The sequence below is a fragment of the Geotrypetes seraphini genome, chromosome 4 (genome assembly GCF_902459505.1).
Source record: "Geotrypetes seraphini chromosome 4, aGeoSer1.1, whole genome shotgun sequence".
NCBI classification, from domain to species: Eukaryota; Metazoa; Chordata; class Amphibia; order Gymnophiona; family Dermophiidae; genus Geotrypetes; species Geotrypetes seraphini.
The window spans coordinates 7,249,901-7,273,320 of NC_047087.1; the positions used below are offsets into that span (position 1 = coordinate 7,249,901).

The following is a 23,420-nucleotide window of genomic DNA, read 5'->3' on the forward strand; positions in this document are numbered from 1 at the left end:
TACTTATCCACGTTAAACCTCATTTGCCATGTCGCAGCCCATTTCTCTAGCGTGTTTATGTCACGTTGCAGGTCTTCACAATCTTTCTGTGTCTTTCCTACTCTGAATAACTTTATATCGTCTGCAAATTTAATCACCTCGCTCGTACCAATTTTCAGGTTGTTTATAAATATGTTGAAAAGCAAGGGTCCAAGCACCGATCCTTGCAGCACTCCACTCGTGACGCTTTTCCAGTCCGAGTATTGTCCATTTACCCCCATTTTTTGTTTCCTATCCGCCAACCAGTTTTTAATCCATGTGAGTATTTCACCCTCGATTCCATGGCTCACAATTTTTCAAAGTAGTCATTCATGCGGGACCTTGTCGAATGCCTTCTGAAAATCCAGATATACAATGTTAAAAGCTTCTATACCACTACTAATGACTGAATAAGTCAATTCAAAGCAGTGTTATAATACAGAGTTAGAGTGTTTCTGTGATGGTTTTTGGTATGTAGACACAAAAAGGAGTGGAGGAGTCCAAATAAAGACTGGTGAGCTCCAGATGTTTCGCATCAGGAGTCTACACTTATAGACACATATATTAATATTCATAAGTGCATTATAATAAAACCAAATCAAAAAGAAATGAAAAGAATTGACCAGAAGAAAACTTCATAGTGCCAACAAAGAGGAAAAAGAAAACACAATTAAAAAGCATAAGAAATAATTCATATCAAAATACATCATATTGAGACATCATCAAAACACATAAAAAGATAAAAAGATGTGTTTTGATGATGTCTCAATATGATGTATTTTGATATGAATTATTTCTTATGCTTTTTAATTAATTGTATGTTTTCTTTTTCCTCTTTGTTGGCACTATGAAGTTTTCTTCTGGTCAATTCTTTTCGATTTGGTTTTATTATAATGCCTCCATGTCACTTCTTGAAGGGGTTCATGGTGGTATTGGGTACAGCTGGGTTTTCATTCTCCGATGGGGCGCCAGGGGGCGTGCCATCCGAGTGCAAAGGAGTGCCAGAGAAGAGGCTTCCTCTTTCCCCCTCGCCGGGCCCCGCCCACCTCATACGTCATAAAGGGCGTGCCATCGGAGTGCCAGGGAAGAGGCTTCCTCCTTTCCCCTCGCCGGGCCCCGCCCACCTCGAGACGTCATAAAGGGCGTCACTTCGCTCCCTTCTGCTTCTAGGGCTGGATGTTTTTTTAAACATCAGTCGCGCCTCTGAAATAGTTCCCGCCGTGGTCAACCTGGCGGAAGTGACGGTGTGCGAGCGGAAGGCGGAAGTGCTGGACCTCGGAAACGTTTGAGGGCGGAATGGACGGTGAGAGGGGTCTTTGGTGGGGGTGGGGGGTTGGGCTTGGACGAGGACATTAGCGCCTCTCTCCCCTCTGGCTTTGCCCCCCCCCCCAGTGCATACTCTGCCCTTCTTTGCATTTAACCTTAGACAGCCCCTCCCCCCGGTTCTTCAGTCGGATTTGTACGTAACTCGGAACCTGTCGATTCTTGCTGCTTCCCTCTAAGGTCCAGCAGGCGCCACCACACGCTCTTCTTAATGTGGCCAGGCGTCAATCCTGAATCTGCAGCAGAAGAAGTGGAGGACTCGGTTCCCCACTGGAAATGCTGCGCAGTGAAATCAAATTCTTGAGTAGGAGTCGGACGTCTGGAACTCGGGGATTGGCCTGTCATCAAGTTTCGTGTTGTCCATTAGGTTGCAAATCTTAAGAACCTAAGAATAGCCTTCCTGGGTCAGACCAGTGGTCCATCAAGCCCAGTAGCCTGTTCGCCCGGTGGCCAATCCAGGTCCCTAGAACCTGGCCAAAACCTAAGGAGTAGCAACATTCCATAGAGAATCTCAAAGAATAGCAAGATTCTAGAATCCCAAAGAGTAGCAACATTCCATAGAGAATCCCAAAGAACAGCAAGATTCCGGAATCCCAGAGAGTAGCAACATTCCATGCTACCGATCCAGGGCAAGCAGTGGCTTCCCCCATGTCCTTCTCAATAACAGACTCTGGACTTTTCCTCCAGGAAATTGTCCAAACCTGTGTCATCCACTCTTTGACAATGTTGCTCACAGATATATTCAATTGAACTGCCCCAGTATGATCTTTGAGGCACTTCACTACTCACCGTTCTATCCTCTGAGTTACAGAATGACATGGTGACAAAATTCATCATCGTTCCCGTCCCCGCGGATAACCGCGGGAAACTATCTTCATGTCATTCTTTAAAGAGAGAGGGAAGAATCAGAGTATGAATGGTCACAACCACCGACCCACAAGCTTTGCTTTGAAGAATGCTGGTGTAGAAGGACTGAGGTTGAAACAGACACTACAGAATGACAGTCTCTGGTATCCAGAGCAGATATTGTGTATGTCATAATGCCTCATTCCACCAGTGCCTAAGAGCCAATTACATCAGTGATGTCACAATGGCTTCATTATCATTGGCTCCCATAATGGCCACAACCACTGACCCGCAAGCTTTGCTCTGAAGAATGCTGGTGTAGAAGGACCGAGGTTGAAATAGACACTAGAAAATGACATGGGATTATTTCCCACGGTTATCCGCAGGGACGGGAACGGTGATGAATTTTGTCACCTTGTCATTCTCTACTCTGAGTCAGTATAATTACTAAAAACACAACTATTTGATAAATTTGTAATTTAAGTGTTCTAATGTTAATACTTTTAATCTAAAGGCATTATGTATTTTCTAGAAATAGCTTTTCTTGTATTGTAAATCGGCTGGATGTTCAGCCTTATCTTGCTGTGAACCGCCTAGAACCTTTTACTAGTTTGGCGGTATACAAGAAACAAATTATTATTATATTATAATTTACTACCACCAGCTGCCAGTCTAGTTCACCACCATTTAGGGGTCCTAACTTTAATGAGATTCCTATGAGCAATACAGTAGTATCAAAGGCTTTTCTGAAATCTAAATAGACCACATCCAGCGCATGCCTTCAATTCACTTCTTTTTTTACCGAGTCAAAGAAATTGGATTTGTTAGACACAGTTTGGTAAAGGTCTTTGGTAAAGCCATGATGCCTGCTGCTCTTCTCTGTTAACTGCCTATGTGGACAGGGACCATAACAGCCTTTCTTCTCCAGAGCTGTGGCACTTCCCTAGTCTTCAAGGATGTACTAAACATATTCTTTACATGGCCTGTCAAAATCTCTCTAAGCTCCTTCAGTGTTCTGAGATGTGTCTCATCTAATCCCATGACTTCAGTTTCCAAGTTGCTCATAAATACTTTCCAAACCTCTGTAGACCTTGCTTGGTTTTTCTTCCTTGAATACTAAACAGCAATAGTGAGTAATTCCAGTTTTCCTCATCTGTGTTTGCACATTGACCCTCAGTGTCTTTGAGTCTTGTAATTCCACCTCTGGCCTTCCTCCTTTTGCCAGTGTACCTGAAAAAGGTCTTGTCATCTCACTTTCCATTTTTAGTGCTCTGTATTGTTCTTTTATGGGAGCTGCCATATTTTGTGAACATTTTTCCCCTTCATTTTTGCCGCCTCCTCTTTCGAGAATCATTGGTTTTCTTTTCCTCTTATGTTTATGTTTGCTGCTGGGCCTGTTAAACATTGACCAGGCTAGACAGGTTTTCAGTCAGTCTGGGAGGAAGGGAATTGTCTACACCAGGAGCTCACAGGAAGCTTGAGTCAGAGCTTGGGATGTTGTTCATCTCAGGGGAGTTATTTTACTGCTGTGTGCCCATTTTACAATGTTGGACCTGCTTGTGGAGGAGGTGTCCGCACTCAGGCAGGGCTCATGTTAAACATGCTGAAGGCCCCAAAGTCCATCAGCTTATTAAGGTGTGTGCTGGAGAGATGTAAAACTAGAAGGTGGGAAGGAAGGTGACAGTCTCGCAGAATAAGAACAGTTACACAAAACCCCAAAGTGTGGTTTTAAAAAAAAAAAATTTGGGTGGGGTGTTGGTGGAGACTTTCTTATCTGGTATGTGGAGTTCTTTTCCAATGCTGTATGTGATTTTATTTAAAATTGTAAACCACTTAGATTGCATTGTAAGTTTGTGGTATATCAAACTGAATAAATCTGTAATAATTTAAACCAACAATGGAGTGAGAACGACAAAACCAACAGATCAGGAGACGAGGCAGTTGTGGCAAAAAATGGACCATGTAAGATTCACTTGTTAATGCTGGTACTGTAGTCTTTGAACCGGTTTATGACTTGTCTCCTGGTCGTGGTTGGTTATCCTAGAACAGGGGTAGGCAATTCCGGTCCTCGAGAGCCGGAGCCAGGTCAGGTTTTCAGGATCTCCACCATGAATATGTACGAGATGGATTTGCATGCACTGCCTCCTTGAGATGCAAATCTATCTCATGCATATTTATTGTGGAGATCCTGAAAACCTGACCTGGCTCCGGCTCTCGAGGACCGGAATTGCCTACCCCTGTCCTAGAGGGATGTAATGCACACAGTTTTCCTTCCGATCATGGCTGCCATATCTTGTCTCCTGACCACCCAGGTAATAGCAATTGAGTATTCTTCCTGTCTCTGTGAAGGTCAGCTTGCCCTGGGGTAAAGGATGAGATGTGGGGAAGGAGGGGGGCAGGAGTGGTCTCGTGGACATCGAAGGCAGATGTTGGAGACAGGGATGGACTGGAATAATGTGGTTTTAATTTAGTTTGTTTAAAACTGGGCATTGAGTTTGTGTGTTGTCTGGCTTGCTGCTCCCCCCTGAGCACATTAGTCACTTACCCCCCTTTTACTACACCGTGATAGCGTTTTTTTGTGCAGGAAGCTGCGCTGAATGCTCCGTGTTGCTCCCGACACGCATAGAGTTTATATGAGCATCTGGAGCAGCGTGCAGAATTTGGCGCAGCTCCCTGTGCTAAAAACTGCTATTGCGGTTTAGTAAAAGGGGGTGGGGTTAATGCAGATTCTGGGGTATTTTATGTTGGTTTTCTGTGATTCTCTCCAACCAGAAAATCTGGATCCTGTGTTTCAGAGCAGTCTGAGCTGTGCGCCCTCCCCCCCCCCACACCTGAAGTTGATCTTAGAAATAAGATGGTTCAAACTCCAGTATTACCCCAAAGGAGTGTTTCTGGGGTGGGGTGGCATGCCTCATAGAATGATCTGATCTTCTCATTCTTCCTTTCTTTTTGCTTGCAGACACACTTTTTCAGTTGAAGGTGAGTACTCTCAAAATACCAGTGAGCATTTTAGAGCTGCCCCAACTCCTCTTACTTATAAACGACACGAGGGTAAAGGGAGAGTCATAATCGCAGCATTCCGGGATTTCCCTGCATTGGGCCACAAAATAGTTTCCTAAAGAGCTACTGAGGGAACGGTGGACTGTGAGGCTTCCTTCTTGTTGCCATATAATCTCCTTGAAGGGAGGGAGGAGAGTTTGCAGTAGGATTCAAACACTTGTGCGTTCCATGACAAGGGGGGGTAGAGTGTGGCGCAGTGGTTAAAGCTACAGCTTCAGCACCCTGAGGTTGTGGGTTCAAACCCACGCAGCTCCTTGTGACCCTGGGCAAGTCGCCTAATCCCCCCAGGTACATTAAATAGATTGGGAGCCTGCCTGGTCTGGGGTCAGCTTGGTCCAGCGCTGCATTGGCAGGCTACCCCCATCTGTGCTGGAAGTGAAATTCAGACGCGAGCCCTGAGCGCGCCAGCCTGGTCTTGCACCGCCGTTCAAATGGTGCCGTCAACTCCCGCGAGTCTTGCGAGAACCAACAGCACCATTTGGGCAGCTGCACAGGACCAGGCAGGCGCGAGCCCCGAGCACGGACCGGGGGAAAGGAAGGGCAGGAGGACCTGGCACCTGGCTGGCTGTGCACCCCCCCAAGCCGTGCACCCGGAGCGGACCGCCCACTCCCCCCTTGGTACGCCACTGGCCACTGGGAAAGGCTTTGCACTTGATTCTCTGCTTTCTCCTGTAGCACGCAAGAGGAATTTGAACTGAAACATTTTTTTCCTGTAGTTCACAGCAAAGCAGCTGGAAAAGTTAGCCAAGAAGGCGGAGAAGGAGTCCAAGACCGAACAAGCCAAAGTGAAGAAGGTGCGGAGTCTGGTGCCCAGTCCCAAAGTCTCTCTTGTAGTTTGGGTTTCCACATTTTTGAAGTAATAATCCACATAAAAGCCCTTGGCTAGAACCACCTAACCTTGAATTTGACACAAGACATCACACTACCTTCAAGAAACGTATATTATTCTGTTAATAGTCTTCTTGGAGAGAAAATTCTTAAGTCTTTAGATTTGTAACATGCCTTTTGCTTGATTATTTTTTTATTTCTGATTATATTTTAATGATATTTAAGTCATTGATGTGAAGAATCTGTATTAAAAAGGATTTAAACTTAACTTCTGAAGCTAGTTTTACATAGTAACATAGTAAATGACGGCAGATAAAGACCCAAATGGTCCATCCATTCTGCCCAACCATAAATTAATCATTTAATTGAAGTGGTCCTTTTTCTTAGATATTTCTGGGCCAGAAACCCAGAGCCCTGCCCAGTAGTGTGCATAGGTTCCATCTACTGGAGTCTCCAAAGCTCACTCCAGCCCATCTTAACCATCCCAGCCATCGAAACCCTCCCCAGCCCGTCCTCAACTGAATGTCCATATACGGAGGGACAGACCGTGCAAGTCTGCCCAGTGCTGGCCTTAGTTCCTTCAATGTATGCCCGTTATTTTCTGATTCTAGATCCTCTGTGTTCATCCCACGCTTCTTTGAACTCTGTCACTGTTTTCTTCTCCACCACCTCCCTTGGGAGTGCATTCCATGCATCAACCACCCTCTCCATAAAGAAGAATTTTCTAACATTACTCTTGAATCTATCAACCTTCAACCTCATATTATGCCCTCTGGTTTTTACCATTTTACATACACTTTGATATCAAGAGCCTCTGAGATTAATCTGAAATGCCTGGGAGACCCCATCCTAGAATACCCCAGGAGTAGATGATGGAGGAGGTAGGTGCTCTCCCTTGGTAAGGTGGATCATCGAGGAGGGGCTGTAGTGTCAGCAGGACATTGATAAGTGACCAGATGGTAATAAGTGAGTAGGTGGGTGGGACTGGGGGCTGCCTGGTCCCTAGACATTCTTGCTTTAGGGATCTTGAGGCAGATTCTTTCTCATGTCAGTGGGAAGTTAATTTTACTTCACCATTATTGAGATGGCTTGGGGAAATTCACTGCCTATTGCTAGGATAAGCAGCATAAAATCAGGTTTACTACTTGGGATCTAGCTAGGTACTTGGGACCTGGGATGGCCACTGTTAGAAACAGGATACTGGGCTTGGTGGACCTTCAGTCTGTCCCAATACATTAATTATTATGTTCTTATGTGAGCTGAATATAGGACCGTCCAGCCTTTGTGACATCACTGCTGAGTTTGGCTCTTAGGCATTGGTGGAATGAGGCATTATGATGTCAGTCTCAGCTCTGGAATGTTGCTACTCTTTGGGTTTCTGACAGGTACTTGGGACCTGGGTTGGCCACTGTGGGAAACAGGAGACTGGGCTTGATGGACCTTCAGTCTGTCCCAGTACTGCTATTCTTATGTGAGCTGAAGCCATTGTGACATCACTGCTGAGTTTGGCCCTCAGGCATTGGTGGAATGAGGCATTATGACATCACAGTCTCAGCTCTGGAATGTTGCTACTCTTTGGGTTTCATCCTGGTACTTGGGACCTGGGTTGGGCCTGATGAACCTTCAGTCTGGCCCAATATAGCAATTCTTATGTTCTAGTGATGAAACATAAATTCAGTGCTATTCAGTAAACAAAAAAGTCCTAAACTTCAGTGCAGTTTGGTGGGTTGGAAGCCATTCCACATGCCGCTTATTTGCATGCTAAGTGTGTAGTGCAGTACTTTGCAATTATTGCTAAACCTCAGTTACATGGGAAGTCATTTTAGTGCAGTAAAAAGTAAATGGCTGCAGTGAGCTTAGCAGCAGCTCCTGAGGGAGAAATGTAAGAGTGAGTGATGAGCCCCCTGTCCCAGAATGACAACCATCTGGTTTTCACTGTACCCTTCAATCCACAGGCCTTGCAGCAAAAGAATGTGGAGTGTGCTCGGGTCTATGCCGAGAATGCTATTCGCAAGAAGAATGAAGGGTTAAACTGGCTTCGGATGGCATCCCGAGTGGATGCCGTAGCCTCGAAGGTGCAAACAGCTGTGACGATGAAGGGGGTAAGGTCCCACCATATTATCTACTGGGTCAAGGTATCTGAACCAGCACACCTTGTGGGTCTAGTACTGTGAAGTCCTTATTCCGGATGACCCTTGGTCCTTCCCACAATATTTGCTTACAGTATACGAGCTGCTCCACACCATCCATCCCTTCTGCCCAGATCTTTGAATGTGTATTGAAACAGTGCGCAATGTGTCTGTTACAGGTCACAAAGAACATGGCTCAGGTGACCAAAGCACTGGACAAAGCTCTGAGCTCTATGGACCTGCAGAAGGTATCGGCCGTGATGGATAAGTTTGAGCAGCAGGTCCAGAATCTGGATGTCCACACTTCGGTATGTTGGGGTGGAAAGGGCTTGGGTTTCAGGAATGGGTCGGGTGACTGGAAAGGAATGGGTGTCAAACCATGTAGGTGGAAGCCTTATGACCAAGGGATGGCTCTGACGAGAAGTGTGAGGAATGTTTATTGAACCTTTATTTCAGCATTTATGCACCCTGCCTTTATCCCAGGTTGAATATATGGCCCTCTCTTTTCTCGCATGGCCATAGTGTCCAAAAGCCCACTATGTAATCTAGGGACTAACCATTCATATTTGACACGTGATTGCCAAATGTTTTCTGCTGGATGTGGCCAAGCTCCTTGTGTCCTGTGTTGGTAGGTCATGGAAGACTCCATGAGCTCTGCGACCACCTTGACCACTCCTCAGGAGCAGGTGGACAACCTCATCGTTCAGATTGCTGAGGAAAATGGTTTGGAGATCATGGACCAGCTGAACCAGCTGCCTGAAGGAGCCTCATCTGTAGGAGAGAGCTCTGTTCGCACCCAGGAAGACCAGCTGTCCCGCAGGTATGTCAGACATGTGAAGGGACATTGTGACGGGCTCCTGTCTTGGGGTAAGAGTGGGCCCAATAACCAGCTTCATTATGTTACCATTTGTATTCCGCCAAAGCCCTTATGAGTTCATAGTGGATCACTGGAAACAAATATAGTTAAATATTAAAATTATAGTATAGACGACTAAGCATACACAATCATCAATTTCAAGGTTAAAATTTCTTAAATAGAAATGTTTTTAAGAACTTCCTAAAAGCAGTGTAACGAGCTTTAGATCTAATTGAAAAAAGGCAGGACATTCCAAAGTAAAGGGGCCTGATGAGAAAAAGATGCCTTCCACTGAGTAAATAATTTACTTTATTAAAAAAAAATTCTTATCTGCCTATTCCTAGGCGGTTTGCAAAATACTTGGAAACATAATGGCAGGTAAAGGCCAAATGGCCCATCCAGTCTGCCCATCCACAGTCATATCAATAGTTTCATACAAATGAGCAACACATGCACTAGTTTTGGGGTGAGAAATTGAAGAGAATCCTGCATCCTCAAAACACGTCCTTTTCTACCTACTGAGAAGGAGAGTAATTTCAGCAGATAAGATTGGCCTTGGCCATATAGAATATTAAAAATCAACATGCAAAGCTTAAAATTTATCCGTGAGTGTAGTGTTTTATTTCTATATAAAATATGATGTAATTCTATCATATTTAGAGATTGAAAAAATGAGCCTAACTTTAGTGTTCTTGTACGGTCTGTAGTCTCTTCAAACATCCCAGAAATACTGTTACAATAGTCCATCAAAGAAAATATAAGTGATTGAAGCACTGCTGTATCAAAATGTTTAAGTATTACACTCAATTTCCTCAAAATAGGGGTGTCAAAGTCCCTCCTCGGCCACAATCCAGTCGGGTTTTCAGGATTTCCCCAATGAATATGCATGAGATCTATTTGAATGCACTGCTTTCATTGTATGCTAATAGATCTCATGCATATTCATTGGGGAAATCCTGAAAACTCGACTGGATTGCAGCCCTCAAGGAGGGACTTTGACACCCCTGCCTTAAAAGAACGAAGGCTTTCTTACTAACCAATTTAACAGAGCTCTATTTTGCATATCAAAACCATGATTCTTTATTTTTCCCTCCAGCCCGCCTAGAACGGATGGGTTTATGCTTCTCTGCCAGCAGGTGGAGACTGAGACATAATGACTTTTGGTAGTAGTACCATGTTTCCCCGAAAATAAGACAATGTCTTATATTAATTTTGGGCCCAAAAAAGACACTATGTCTTATTTTCGGGTAGGTCTTATTTTTATTCATGTACAATAATCATCTCTCCCTTCCTCTCCTCCACCCCAATTCTTCCTATTTCCTTTCTCTCCCCCACATGTGCAGCATCTTTCCTCCCCTCTCACCCATCCCCTAGTGCAGTATCTTTCTATTCCTCCCTCCCATCCCCCTTTGCAGCAGAACCCTTGCAGCTTCTATCCCTCCCCTTGTGCAGCAGAACCACTAGGGAGGAAAACCAAAGTGCTGGTTAGCAATAAAGTTCAATTAAAGGTAATTAGAAACTTCCTTTCATACAGCCCTGCCTCAGGACTCTGACAGACCTCACAGGCTCTTAAAGCTGTAGTCTTTGCCTATTTGTGGCAAGGCGTAAAGCTGAGGCGCCTCCTAAGAAAAAAATTGAGGAGGTGGGGGAAAATAGGGGAGGGACTTGGCCTCCCTAGTGTGGCACCCCTGAGGTTAGAAGGACCCCCAAAAGGGTCCCCCAAGCTCTGTCCAGCAACAAAAACAGGGACAATAAGGCCACTAACCAGATCCAACAGGCCCACGGAAGAAAATTCTGGAGAAGGACCGAGATTGTCTGGCAAAGTTACGCAAGAAAATGGAGTAGATTCTGTACTGTTCATGGAGGAGAGTGTTTATGAACAACTTGAAAAACTGAAGGTGGACAAAGCGATGGGACTGGATGGGATCTGTCCCAGGATACTGAGGGAGCTCAGAGATATTTTATCAGGTCTTATTAGACGTTCAACAAATCTCTGGAGATGGGAGTAGATCCTGGGGTTTGGAGGAGAGCAGATGTGGTCCCTATTTACAAAAGTGGTTGCAGAGATGAAACGGGAAACTGTAGGCCGGTAAGCCACACTTCAGTTGTTGGAAAAATAATGGAAGTGTTGCTGAAAGAAAGGATAGTGTACTTCCTTGAATCTAATGGGTTACAGGATCCGAGGCAACATGGCTTTACAAAAGGTAAATCGTGCCAAAAGAGCGTGATTGAATGTTTTGATTGGGTGACCAGAGAACTGGATCAAGGACATATGCTAGATATAATTTACTTAGATTTCAGCTCTTGAACAAAATTGAAGGGCTGAAGTTAGGACCCAAAGTGGTGAACTGGGTTAGAAACTGGCTGTCGGACAGACGCCAGAGGGTGGTGGTTAATGGAAGTCGCTCAGAGGAAGGAAAGGTGAGTAGTGGAATCCCACAGGGTTCGGTCCTGGGGCCGATCCTGTTCAATATGTTTGTGAGAGACATTGCTGAAGGGATAGAAGGTAAGGTTTGAGCCAGTCGGCGTTGATACCTTTCCAGTTGTTGCTGGAGGGCAAGACGGTTCGGGTTCTCTCAGATAATGCCACGGCAGTGGCTTACGTCAGTCGCCAGGGGAAACAGTCATCTGGTAGCGCAGGAGGCAGCTCTTATGGAATCGGCAAGGCTCACCTTCTGGACATCTCAGCTTCCCATATAGCAGGAGTGGACATTGTCCAGGCAGACTTCCTCAGTTGTCATGTGCTGGATACCAGCGAGTGGTGTCTCAGGCTAGAAGCCTTCAAGTTGATTGTTCAGTCGTGGGGTTGGCTGGTCATGAACCCCGTGGCTATGAGTGTCAGTGCCAAAGCGCTGAGGTTCTTCAGTCAGCACAGGGATTACCAAGTCAAGGGGCTGGATGCTCTGGTGCAGGCTTTGCCAACGGACGACCTGCTGTATGTCTTTCCTACATGGCCACTGGTGGGCATTGCTTGACACGCAGGCCGTGTGATCCTGGTGGCTATGGACAGGCCCAGGCGCCCATGGCACACAGATCTTGTTGTCTTGTGGCAGACCCTCTTCCTCTGTCCCTCTCGCCCGACCTTCTAATGCACCAATCCAATGTTTGATCTGGGTCCCTTTTGTCTTACGGCTTGAAACTTGAAAGGAAACGCCTAAGTAAGAAAGGATATTCGGATAAAATGATCTCCACCCTTTTGGGTTCTTGGAGACATTCCATCTCTCAGGCTTATGTGCGCATGTGGTGTTCCGCTCATGACATGGTTCCCCTTCTTGCATCTTTGCCTCACAGCTTGGAGTTTTTGCATGATGGCCTCAATCGGGGCCTTGCCTGGTCCTAAAGGTTCAGGTTGTGACCTTGTCTTTTTGCGGTCTGTTGCATGGTCAGCATTTGGCCTCTTTTCCGGATACGTTTTTTGTTTCTTGAGAGCTCCGGCCTCCAATTTGTCCTTTGGTTCCAGCCTGAGATCTCAGTCTGGTTCTTTCCGTGCTCATTCTACCTCCCTTTGAGCCTCTCGGCTCCTGCACACTGAAGGACCTTGCTCTTAAGGCTGTGTTCCTGGTGGCCATTACTTCCACGAGACACATTTCCTAAATGCAGGCCTTTTTGTGTAGGTCTCCCTTCCTGGAGTTCTCTAGGGAGCGGGTTGTGCTGCAGCTGGTTCCCTCTTTTCTTCTTAAGGTAATTTCTCCTTTTCATGTCAACCAGTCCGTTGCCCTTCTGGTCTTGGGTAGTCAGGAGGGATCTTTGGATGTGTATCAGGTCCTTTGCGCTTACCCAGTGGACCCAGGAGTTCCATTAGTCAGATTGCCTTTTTGTTTTTGCGGGCCCTCTAAAGGGGGACGGTGCTTCTAAAGCTACAATAGCCTCTTCGATCCAGCATGCAATCACTTCAGCGTACCTGCTTCAGAAGAAACCTGTTCCAGATTTTCTCAAAGCTTGGGATCAGGCAGCTTCTGGGGCTGAGAGTTCTCATGTGCTCCCTGGTGGGTATCTGTAAGGCTGCAATTTGGTCTTCTCTCCATTCCTTTGTTCGCCACTACCGTGTGGATGTTCAGGTGCTTTGGGATGCGGTGTTTAAGAACATAAGCAATGCCTCCGCTGGGTCAGACCTGAGGTCCATCGTGCCCAGAAGTCCGCTCATGCGGCAGCCCAACAGGTCCAGGACCTGTGCAGTAATCCTCTATCTATACCCCTCTATCTCCTTTTCAAGTAGGAAATTGTCCAATCCTATCTTCAATCCCAATACCGTACTCTGCCCTACTACGCTCCTCTAGAAGCGCATTCCAGGTGTCCACCACACGTTGGGTAAAGAAGAACTTCCTAGCATTAGTTTTGAATCTGTCCCCTTTCAACTTTTCTGAATGCCCTCTTATTCTTTTATTATTTGAAAGTTTGAAGAATCTGTCCCTCTCTACTCTCTCTATGCCCTTCATGATCTAGTAAGTCTCTATCATATCCCTTCTAAGTCTCCTCTTCTCCAGGGAAAAGAGTCCCATTTTCTCCAATCTCTCAGCATATGAAAGATGTGGTGGCCTTTCGGAGGTCCCATCTGTTCTGTGTTGGTCTGGAGGGACAATAAAGAAGGAAAAATTAGATTCTTACCTGCTAATTGTCTTTTTTAGTCCCTCTAGACCAGCACAGACCCTGCCCTGTCATTTTATTCAGTGTTTTTCATGAAGATTTTTTTTTCCTGCAGTATCTTGTTGATTTTTTGGAGAGTACAGTAAGAGCAGCGGCATTTGGTTTGTCTGGTTTAGCTAGTGAAGGTTCTTGTTCTAATCAGTATCCAACAGTGTTTTCCTATCTGATCCGAACAATTACTTTGACTTCTCCATATGTTAGAGTTGGTGTGTTTATAGTTCACAGTTTTTGGTTCTTAATTCCTGCATGACTATTCGTCAGATGGGACTGCACAGCCCACTTATACTCTTGCCAAAAGTCAATGTGTTCTCAGTCTCCACCTGCTGGCAGAGGAGCATAAACCCATCCGTTATTAGCAGGTAAGAACCTGTTTTCTCTTCCCTTTTGAGGAGTCTCATGTTTATTACCTTGTATTTCCTAGGCTGGCTGCACTGCGCAATTAAACCATAGAAGTCCTGAGGCCACGCTGACCTGATGGGTGAGAGCCACCTGAAGTCCAGCACTTAAGACACTACTGTGGAAGCAGTTGAAGGAAGGCAGCGGCCGAGACCTAAGGATCTGCTGTCTCTCTCGTTCAGGAGAATGATCGAGGCTGTGCCCTGACCTCGAGCGCTTTTCTGAAAGAAACTAGAGCTTCCTCTCTCAACTCAGGATTCCTGCAGACCTCTTCTTTACTATCTTCATGATTTTAAGGACTGTTCATTCTGCTTTTCCATTAAGCCCTATCTAATGGATTCTCTCTCTGATGGAGCAGCTGTAAGGTTTTATTTTATTATCGGCACACCAGAGCTGCCCTCGGGCTCTTTCAGCTGCTGATGGTTTCCCACATCTTAGTGAAGAGCCTCCGCGTGGAAACTGCTGAGCTCTGTATCTGCTAATGCAGCTCTCTGTTCCATCTGGGAGGGGGTGCTTCATGGCAGGCTGGGATGCTGCTTCTGGTGTGGCCAGCAGGAGGTGCTGCAAATCTTTAAACCCATTGTCCCTTTTATAACACACACCTAGTTTGAGTGACCTTGACTTGCCCTATGCAGCTGTGTCAGTGCTTGCAGGTGTTGCCTTAAAAATTCCATGTGCTGAGTTGACCAGTTGATGGCCTCGTTCTGTTTAGTGCAGCATGTGCTCCTATGCTTTGCTTAGCTGTATAACTCATCCCCTATGTAAGGTTAGATTTCTATGAGGAGTAAGTCTGTACAAACAGTGCAGCTGTGGGTCTAGTGAACAGCCGTGTTGAGATTTCTCCCCTAACGTCCTTTTAATGTTTGACATATGTGTAGCTCACTCACATCCCTCGGCTGTTAACCTGCATGATTTCTGGTGCCAAATTAGCTTAGCACAGTATAGATGCAGGTACGCACCTTAGATAAGCTTGGAAGGCAGATGGATAACAGGATTCCACGCTGCATGTTTGCTTTATAGAAAATAGATCTGTAGAGAGAAGATTGGGGGAGGAGTGTTGAGTCACTGCAGAGTTGCATGAATGTCTCAGCTGCCTTTAGAGGTATGTTCTCTAACCCCTACTTCTCCAACAAGTCTTTCCATTCTCCCATTTTTCCAGTCTGCAAGGAGACTGCTTTTTGGCAATCTTAGCCATGTGACTTGGACCTGAGGAAGGGGGGGTTACCTATTAATGGCAACTGGCAAGGGGGAGGGTTGTGGCAGCACATGAAGCCGCTTTGCTCTGGCCATCTGTGTTGAGAACTGAGCTTTCCTGTATGTATCAGCTGACTTTCTCTTCTCAGTAAACCTCTGAAGTCAGCTTTGTATGTATGTATATAAATGTGATTCATTATAAAAGGGATAGATATTAAAAGTTGCTGATATTAATTTGTAATTTTTATCTTTGTAATTCCCCCAACCAAGCCCTTTGTCTCTCCCAGTGGTTGAGTGGAAGGGGCTGTCTCTCATCCACAGTAGGCAGACTTCAGTAATACTAGGCTCTTTCAGGCCCTGGTCCCCGCTCTGAAACTGTTTGGGTGGCTCTGCAGTTAGCTGTTTGCATTTTTCAGTAGTCACTGAAGCAGAAAGCGAGGCCTTGGGAAGTCAATGGCTTTCCAGAGCTAGCAGTAGGTTTGAGATCATCTTAAGAGAGAGAAAGTTACTTCCCCATTCTTTCTGAGGACGTGACTGACTGCAAGTGAGGAGTCGAGATGGACTACCCACCCCTGGGCTTTCTTTTGGGATGGTGCCTTTTGTTTTGCTCTGGTGTCATGGCTTCTCCAAGTATCCCAAGGAGACTCTGCAAGTGGAGCTGGTATCGGAAGCCTTTTCTTTTGCTGAGATGCTTTTCTTAAATTATTCAAGTGCAACAAGGAACTGCCTGGTTTCATTTGTCTTTGAAATAAATCCTATTCATTCCTAAGTCTTGTTTTCTTTTTGGAAAAGCCAGTTTCATCCCCTTTATGATGTGCCTACTCCTGGCACCATGCCCACGGGCTTAGTCGCCGCTATGTGACTTGAGGTGTGGTGCCAGCTGTTTGAGCCGGCATGGCCGTTTGTCCAGAAGCTGCTGCCTGTCGTACATCTTGTCACCGTTCTTTTTACCACCACAGCCAAACAGAAACTCATTTGCATATCTGTTCTTGTACTAACCAATGGCAGGGCTTCTGTGGCAGTGAGGGCAAGCAGCTATTGGTTTAGGCCTCTGACACGCAGAAAGATGGTTGAGTAATATTTATGAAAGTAGCTTTTATAAACTGTCTATCAGGATCCTCTACCTCGCTGATTCTTAAACCTCTCCTGAGGGACCCCAGCCAAGTCCTAATGAATATGCGTGAACAAGATTTGCCTATAAACTAGGTGGTAGGCATTAAAATTTCTCTCATGCATATTCATTAGGACTGGCTGGGGTTCCTCAGGAGAGGTTTAAGAATCACTGCTCTACCTCATTGTTTTGTGGCTATTTGTTGGGGGGTTTTATCCCTAGTTTATTTTCTTTACTGATACATCTTAACAGTTAGATGTGATTAGCACAGTGGGTAGTGATCAAAAAAGCAAATAGAACGATACAAATTATTATATAGTCTGTTTTATTCTCTAACATAATGCTTCTATATTGATTTTTGACTGATCCCCTCTCCACAAACTTAGCGCGATCCAAATGAGAGATTTATTCTTGGCTGTTTTAACTTATTGGGAAGAATTGTAGAAGGACCCAGTGTGACATGTCCACATTCGATTGATTGATTGCGCTTATACATGGCAAATGAGACATCAAAGTGAAGAACATCTTGACCACATGTCCAAGACATTGGGTTCCAGATTAGGAGCCACCACTCAAGAAAAGGAAGGGTAGGCATTGGAGATAACATATCTAAAGGGTGAGCAGGTTGGAAGCGATACTGCCGCAGTTAGAGCAGACACTATGCCCTGGCCTTTCATCCTCTGGCCCTGGTTTAACAGCAGCAATCTCCTCTCTGCCAAGGGCTGGCTCAAGGCTAATCTCTGCTTTGCAGTCTTCTCCCCCATCCCAACAGCTCCCTGACTCATACCAAAGATCCCAGTTTGCTCCTGCCATGGTGGCTGCTTTCAAAAAGGTGATAAAAGGAGGCTTTGGGGGGGGGAAGCTGTTCTATGACAGCCTGCAAACCCCATCAGTAGTACTGCGAGACTACCACTGGGGGTCAGTGGCACTATTTTGAAGACAGCTTTGGATCAGGGCTATTTCAACCTGGTCCTCGGGACACACCTAGCCAGGAAGGTTTTCAGGATACCCACAATGAATAAGCATAAGCAAGACTTGTGTACACTGGAGGTAGTACATGCAAACCTGCACATTTTCATTGTCGGCACTCACCAAGTTTATTATTTCTTTGATATACCGCCATCAGAATTTATCTAGACAGTTTACAATCAATAAAAAATATTTAAAATAAAAATAGCAACCACATGAGAAATGTGGAGGAGGGGGAAGTTAACAGATACAGTACAAGACTAACATGACGAGGGAGGTAGAAGAGGTGGTAAAAATATAAAAAGATGGAGAGAACATTAGGAGATAATTCGCCTCTATAGTAGCGTTTGGTGTTGAAAAACCTGAAGTATATATTATTCCAGGGGGAAGAGAAGGCTCCAAGATTAGGTATCGTAAGCGTCCTTGACTAGAAAAGCTTTGTCCTGAGTAACGTAAGAGGAGACTCTCTTGTTTTATGTGCAGGGGCAGAGCGAGGGCACCAATTCTTTATTTAATTACATTCAGGTACTTTATCATATTTCCCGGTGGGCTCAAACGCTATCTAGTATACCTGGGGCAATGAGTGGATTAAGTGACTTGCCCAGGGTCACAAGGAGCAGCGAGGGATTTGAACCCTCAACCTCAGGGTGCTGAGGCTGTAGCTCTAGCTCCTAGGCCACACACTCCCACATAATTGAGAAGATGGACTTTCTAGTGGTGTCGTAAAAAATTTCTCAAATGAAGGGACAACTAGTAAATCTTGATAACTTGAGCGTAAAGTACAGGTTGTGTCATAGGGGATTAAATATTGCCTATAAAGGTTGGGATATGGTGGTGTTTGATTTTAGAGGTGGGAAGTAGGTTCTTGAATGTGATGCGGTGGGGATTGGAAGCCAGTGAGCATCGCTTAGAAGGGGAGTGACATGGTGTAAGATTTAGAATCTGCAAATCTCTTTTTGATTTATACCCTGGTAGAGGGTGTTACAAAAATCGATGTTGGAAATAAGTAGGGAGTGGATATGAATGAGTTTTAACTTATAGAAACATTTGCTGACTACTGAGTTGATTTGTGTGGAAGGAGGTTTTGATCCAAGATGATTCAGAGTATTTTTAACTTTGTGTCCAAATGAACTGAGGTGGAGTCTATGTTGATAGGCTCAGCTAGACCAGACATGGGCAACTCCGGTCCTCGAGGGCCGGAATCCAGTTGGGTTTTCAGGATTTCCCCAATGAATATGCATGAGATCTATTTGCATGCCCTGCTTTCAATGCATATTCATTGGTGAAATCCTGAAAACCCAATTGGATTCCGGCTCTCGTGGACCGGAGTTGCCTATGACGCTCAGTGTCGGAAGCTGGAAACAGTACGCATTTTGTTTTGTTAATAACATTCTGTTGAAGCCATGAACTAATTTTAATCAGTTTGGAGTTGATTTCTGAGATAGTGTTCCCCCGGTCATTCGTGGTCAGCAGTTCGCAGTCCCGGTCATTCGCGGTATTTTCCGACCGCGAACCGCCAACAAGGAGAGGGCAGCGGGAGAGGCAGGAGAGAGCAGCCGGAGTGCCAGCGAGTGCAGGAAATCACTCGCTGTATGCTCTGACCGCCACTTCCTGCACTAAGTCAGGCCTTATCCAATCAGGAGCTGCTTTGGCACGCAGCTCCTGATTGGTAAGGTCCGACTTAGTGCAGGAAGAGGCGGTCAGAGCATACAGCGAGTGATTTCCTGCATTTGCCGGCGCTCCAGATGCTCTCTCCTTGCCTCTCCCGCTGCCCTCTCCAGTCTCCCTCATGAAAAACTATATTTGCGTTTTTTCAAGATTCATTTGCATATCTGTTCTTATACTAACCAATGGCAGGGCTTCTGTGGCAGTGAGGGCAAGCAGCTATTGGTTTAGGCCTCTGACACGCAGAAAGATGGTTGAGTAATATTTATGAAAGTAGCTTTTATAAACTGTCTATCAGGATCCTCTACCTCGGTGATTCTTAAACCTCTCCTGAGGGACCCCAGCCAGTCCTAATGAATATTGGGGGAGTACTGTATCTGATTTATTGCTTGGATTGAGGGGGTGAAGTAATTGTATAGTGTCAGCGTAAGCGAAGCAGGTGAATCCTACTGATTGAGCTAATGTAAGAAGGAGAGCTAGAAAAACATTGAATAGGAGTGGAGACAGTATGAAGTCTTGGGGGATACCATGTCGCTAAGGAATATTCGATGAGGTGGAGTTGTTCAAATATACTTTTGAATTCGCGAGGAATATTAATTTAGAACTGTACATGTAATACCTATAGATTGAAGTCTGTTTAAGAGAAGGTTGTGATCGACTGTGTTAAAAACTGCTGTGAGATCTAAAAAGATTAGTAGAACCAATTTCCTATGGTCATTATAGTAGTGATTAGCTGTAGTTGGTCCAATTAAAGAGTTCAGTGGAGTAACTTTGACGGAAGCCAGCTTGATTTAGATGGAAGACATTTGGTTTTTTTCAAGAAAGGTAGATGTCTGGTTAAAGACTTTTTTTTTTTCTGCAATTTTGGATAAGAATGGAAGATTGGCTATAGGATGATAATTTGAACATTGATCTTCTAGTAGGTTTATAGATTTGAGTTTTGGGAATACTGTTGCCAGTTTCCATGGTTTGGCGATTGTTCCAGTATTAAAGCTGGTGCTGATCATCCTTTGGATGAAAGGTCCAAATATTGACTAGCCAGTCAAGATTACAGAGCTGCATGGGGATCACAGGAATCCCACTGAGACCATGGAGATCCTGCAGGGATCCCTTCCAGACTCACAGGGATGGGTTGTCTATGTTCAGGAGATCCCACGGGGATGAGTACTTTTCTCCGGTGCAGTCCCTTCCTATTTTCAGGCAACCGGCATCATTCCTTCCTCCATGCTACCGGTAGCTGACCCAGAAACCTGCCCTCTGATGTGTTTTGCATCAGAGGCAGGGCTTCAGGTCAGCCGCTAGTAGCATGGAGAAGCAAGGAATGCTTCTGGCGACCTGAAAAGGAGGGAATGCACTGGTAAGACACTGCAGAGGCGCAAGATGGGTGGGAAGAGAGGAAAAAAATTGCTGTACACAATGGGAGGGGGTGTAGTGAAGAGTTGCTGCATGGGCTAAGGCAGGGTTGGCTACCTGCAGCTGTTCTGCTTCCCCGAACTACCAAAGTACCTGGTGGTCCAGCGGAGGTCTTCGCGGTAGGAGCGTGGCCGCTGCAACTTCTTGTGATATTACTGGAAATGCCACAAGCACCTGGAGAAAAGTTGCGGCAGCTATTTTAGAAGGCAGCTACGAGGAGGCAGGAGCGAAAGCGCTGTGCTCCTACCTGAAAGACCCCTGCTGAACCATCAGGTACCTTGGTAGGTCAGGGTGAGCTACCTTAAATATGGTAGAGTGAAGGGGGCAGGGACATTTTAGAATTGAGCTGCCAGCATCCCTGAGAGGGCCATGCTTTTGCCCCCAAGACACTCCCCCATTGGACCCAGTGCCCAGGAAGGCCCTTGGGGGAGAGGGGAAGAGGAAATTGTGGGTTGAGGAGAGGAAAAAGGGTTGGGGCCTGGAGAGGGGCTAGAGCCTTGGCTATGGGTTTGGAGGGAGGGAGAGAATAGAGATGCAGAGACCTGTGAAGTGAGGGAGGCATAAAGAATATTGGATGTTGTGGTGGAGAGAGAAGGGTGGGCTAGATGGACAGTGATGCAAGAGGGGAGGAATGTTGGACATGGTGGTGGGAATGAAGGGAGAAACACAGCATGGCACTGGAGAGGGGTGATAGAAATGTTGAGCATAGGGCTGGTGGTGAATTATACTGCCATCCTGGGTCTTTTTCCTCTGCTTTTTTTAAAATGTTCTCCAGGGTCTCCAATCTATCTGATACGTCTCTCCTTGTTTTGTCTTCATTTTTTCTCCTACATCCTCAGATATTGATCTTTACCTCTAGGCTTGCTCCCATTTAATTTTTCTTTCTGTCCATTAAGATATCGCTTCTTTTCCTTACCATCCACTCCTTATTCTTCCTCTTTTTACTTGGAGATAGACAATGTAATGGGGCCGGATGGTGTACATCCAAGGGTGCTGAAGGAAGTTCTGGTAGCTCCGCTGACTGACCTTTTCAATGAGTCTCTACAGTTGGGAGTGGTACCGGAGGACTGGAGAAGGGCAGATGTGGTCCCTCTCCACAAAAGTGGAAGTAAGGAAGAAGTAGGGAATTACAGGCTGGTAAGTCTGACTTCTGTGGTAAGCAAATTAATGGAAACACTTTTAAAACAGAGAATGATCAAGTTTCTGGAATCCTATAGATTACAGGACCGAAAGCAACATGGATGCACTAGAGGTAGATCTTGTCAGACAAATCTGATCAATTTCTTTGACGGTGTGGCAATGGGAGCATCGTTTGCCCTGTCCATTGCCAATTTATACATGGCAGATTTTGAAAGTTGTCTGGATGTGGAAGCGCTTCATCAACGATATATTTTTCCTGTGGGACTCCACGAGGGTTGAATTGGATGCATTTTTGGTGTTTTTGAATAGTTGCCATTCTTCAATCCAGTTTGAAATGGAAGCAAATAGCACAGAGTTATCCTTTTTAGATGTGAAAATCAGTTTACAAGAAGGCAGGTTTCACACGTCTGTGTTTTTTGAAACCCTCGGATAGAAATACATTTTTGGAATATACAAGTATGCACCCTGGTGAGCTTAAGAATAATCTCCCTGCCTCTCAATTTTTCCGCTATCGCCGGATTTGTAATACGACTGAACAATGTTTGAGGCAAGCTGAACCCTACAAGAGTGATACAGAAATTGTGGCAGAGGGCACGATTTAGCCCTAGAGATCAGTAATAGGAATATAGACCATGGACATTGGAAGAAGAAGTGGTGCCGTGTATCATGAAATTTTCTTCAGTGTCTCAACGTTTGGGCAGGAAGATTAAAAACATTTTGCACATGATGCAAACTTTGGGCTGTTTTCAGGATCAAGTATGCAAGATTGCTTTCACAAGAAACAGGAATTTGAATGATATGTTATGTAAAGCTGATGTCTGGTCTACACGTGAGGAGGGGAGGGTGGGTCATTTCTGCTGTGGAAGGTGGATGGCATGCAATGTTATGCAGGAGGAGGGCATCATGGCGTTCCTGGCAGGAAATCCGTCAGATTATGCTCCTTGACAACTTGTGAAACCAGAGAAGTGGTGTATGAAATGACATGTCCCTGTGGGTTATCATACATTGGCCATACATCCAGATGTTTTAAAACCAGGCTGGTCTAACATAACCCATAAAAAAGAAATTGACATTCAGACTCATCATTGTGTTAAAGAGCAGCACAATTTTAATGATTTTGTGTGTTTTGTATTGAGCACATCTCTAGAACATTGAGGAGGGGGGATGTTAAACACATCTTTTACCAGCACGAGCAACGCTGGATTTTTTTTCCTTGATACATTGTAGCCTAAGGGACTGAATCAGCGTGTAGAATTGGTAGCGATCTACGGATAATCGACAGCTGATTTAACGTCATAACCTGGAAACAGATCTGGAGTTCTTTTTTAAACAGTGCGTCATTCTTGTGCCGTTGTGCACGGGAGGGCGGTGGAGTACTTCGCAATTTTTCAATCTCTGATGAAGCTTTACTAAGCAAAACAAGTACTGCAGGGCTCAGTCTTGGGCCCGCTCCTTTTCAACATATTCATAGGTGACCTAACTCAGGGGCTTCAAGGTAAGGTAACGTTATTCGCTGACGACGCCAAACTATGCAATATAGTGAGAGATGGCAATTCACCCGATAGTATGACACAGGACCTACATTTGTTGGAGCTTTGGTCCTCGACCTGGCAGCTGGACTTCAACGCTAAGAAATGCAAGATCATGCACCTCGGCAGCAGAAATCCGTGCAGAACTTACACCTTGAATGGTGAGACCTTAGCTAGAACTTCAACAGAACGAGACTTGGGAGTGATCATCAGCACAGACATAAAAACTGCTGATCATGTGGAGAAGGCTTCATCTAAGGCAAGACAGTTGTTAGGTTGCATTCGCAGGAGTTTCGTCA

At 45.3% G+C, this 23,420-nt stretch overlaps 1 protein-coding gene across 1 annotated transcript; it reads left to right on the forward strand.

Moving 5' to 3' along the window:
- Window positions 1-1,173: 1,173 nt before the first annotated feature.
- CHMP1A (charged multivesicular body protein 1A) lies at window positions 1,174-16,063 on the forward strand. The gene is made up of 7 exons (XM_033941875.1): window positions 1,174-1,321; window positions 5,147-5,166; window positions 5,964-6,041; window positions 8,031-8,177; window positions 8,384-8,512; window positions 8,837-9,024; window positions 14,126-16,063. The coding sequence occupies exons 1-7, from the start codon at window positions 1,315-1,317 to the stop codon at window positions 14,145-14,147; spliced, it is 591 nt and encodes a 196-aa protein (XP_033797766.1). The 5' UTR covers window positions 1,174-1,314; the 3' UTR covers window positions 14,148-16,063.
- Window positions 16,064-23,420: the final 7,357 nt, after the last annotated feature.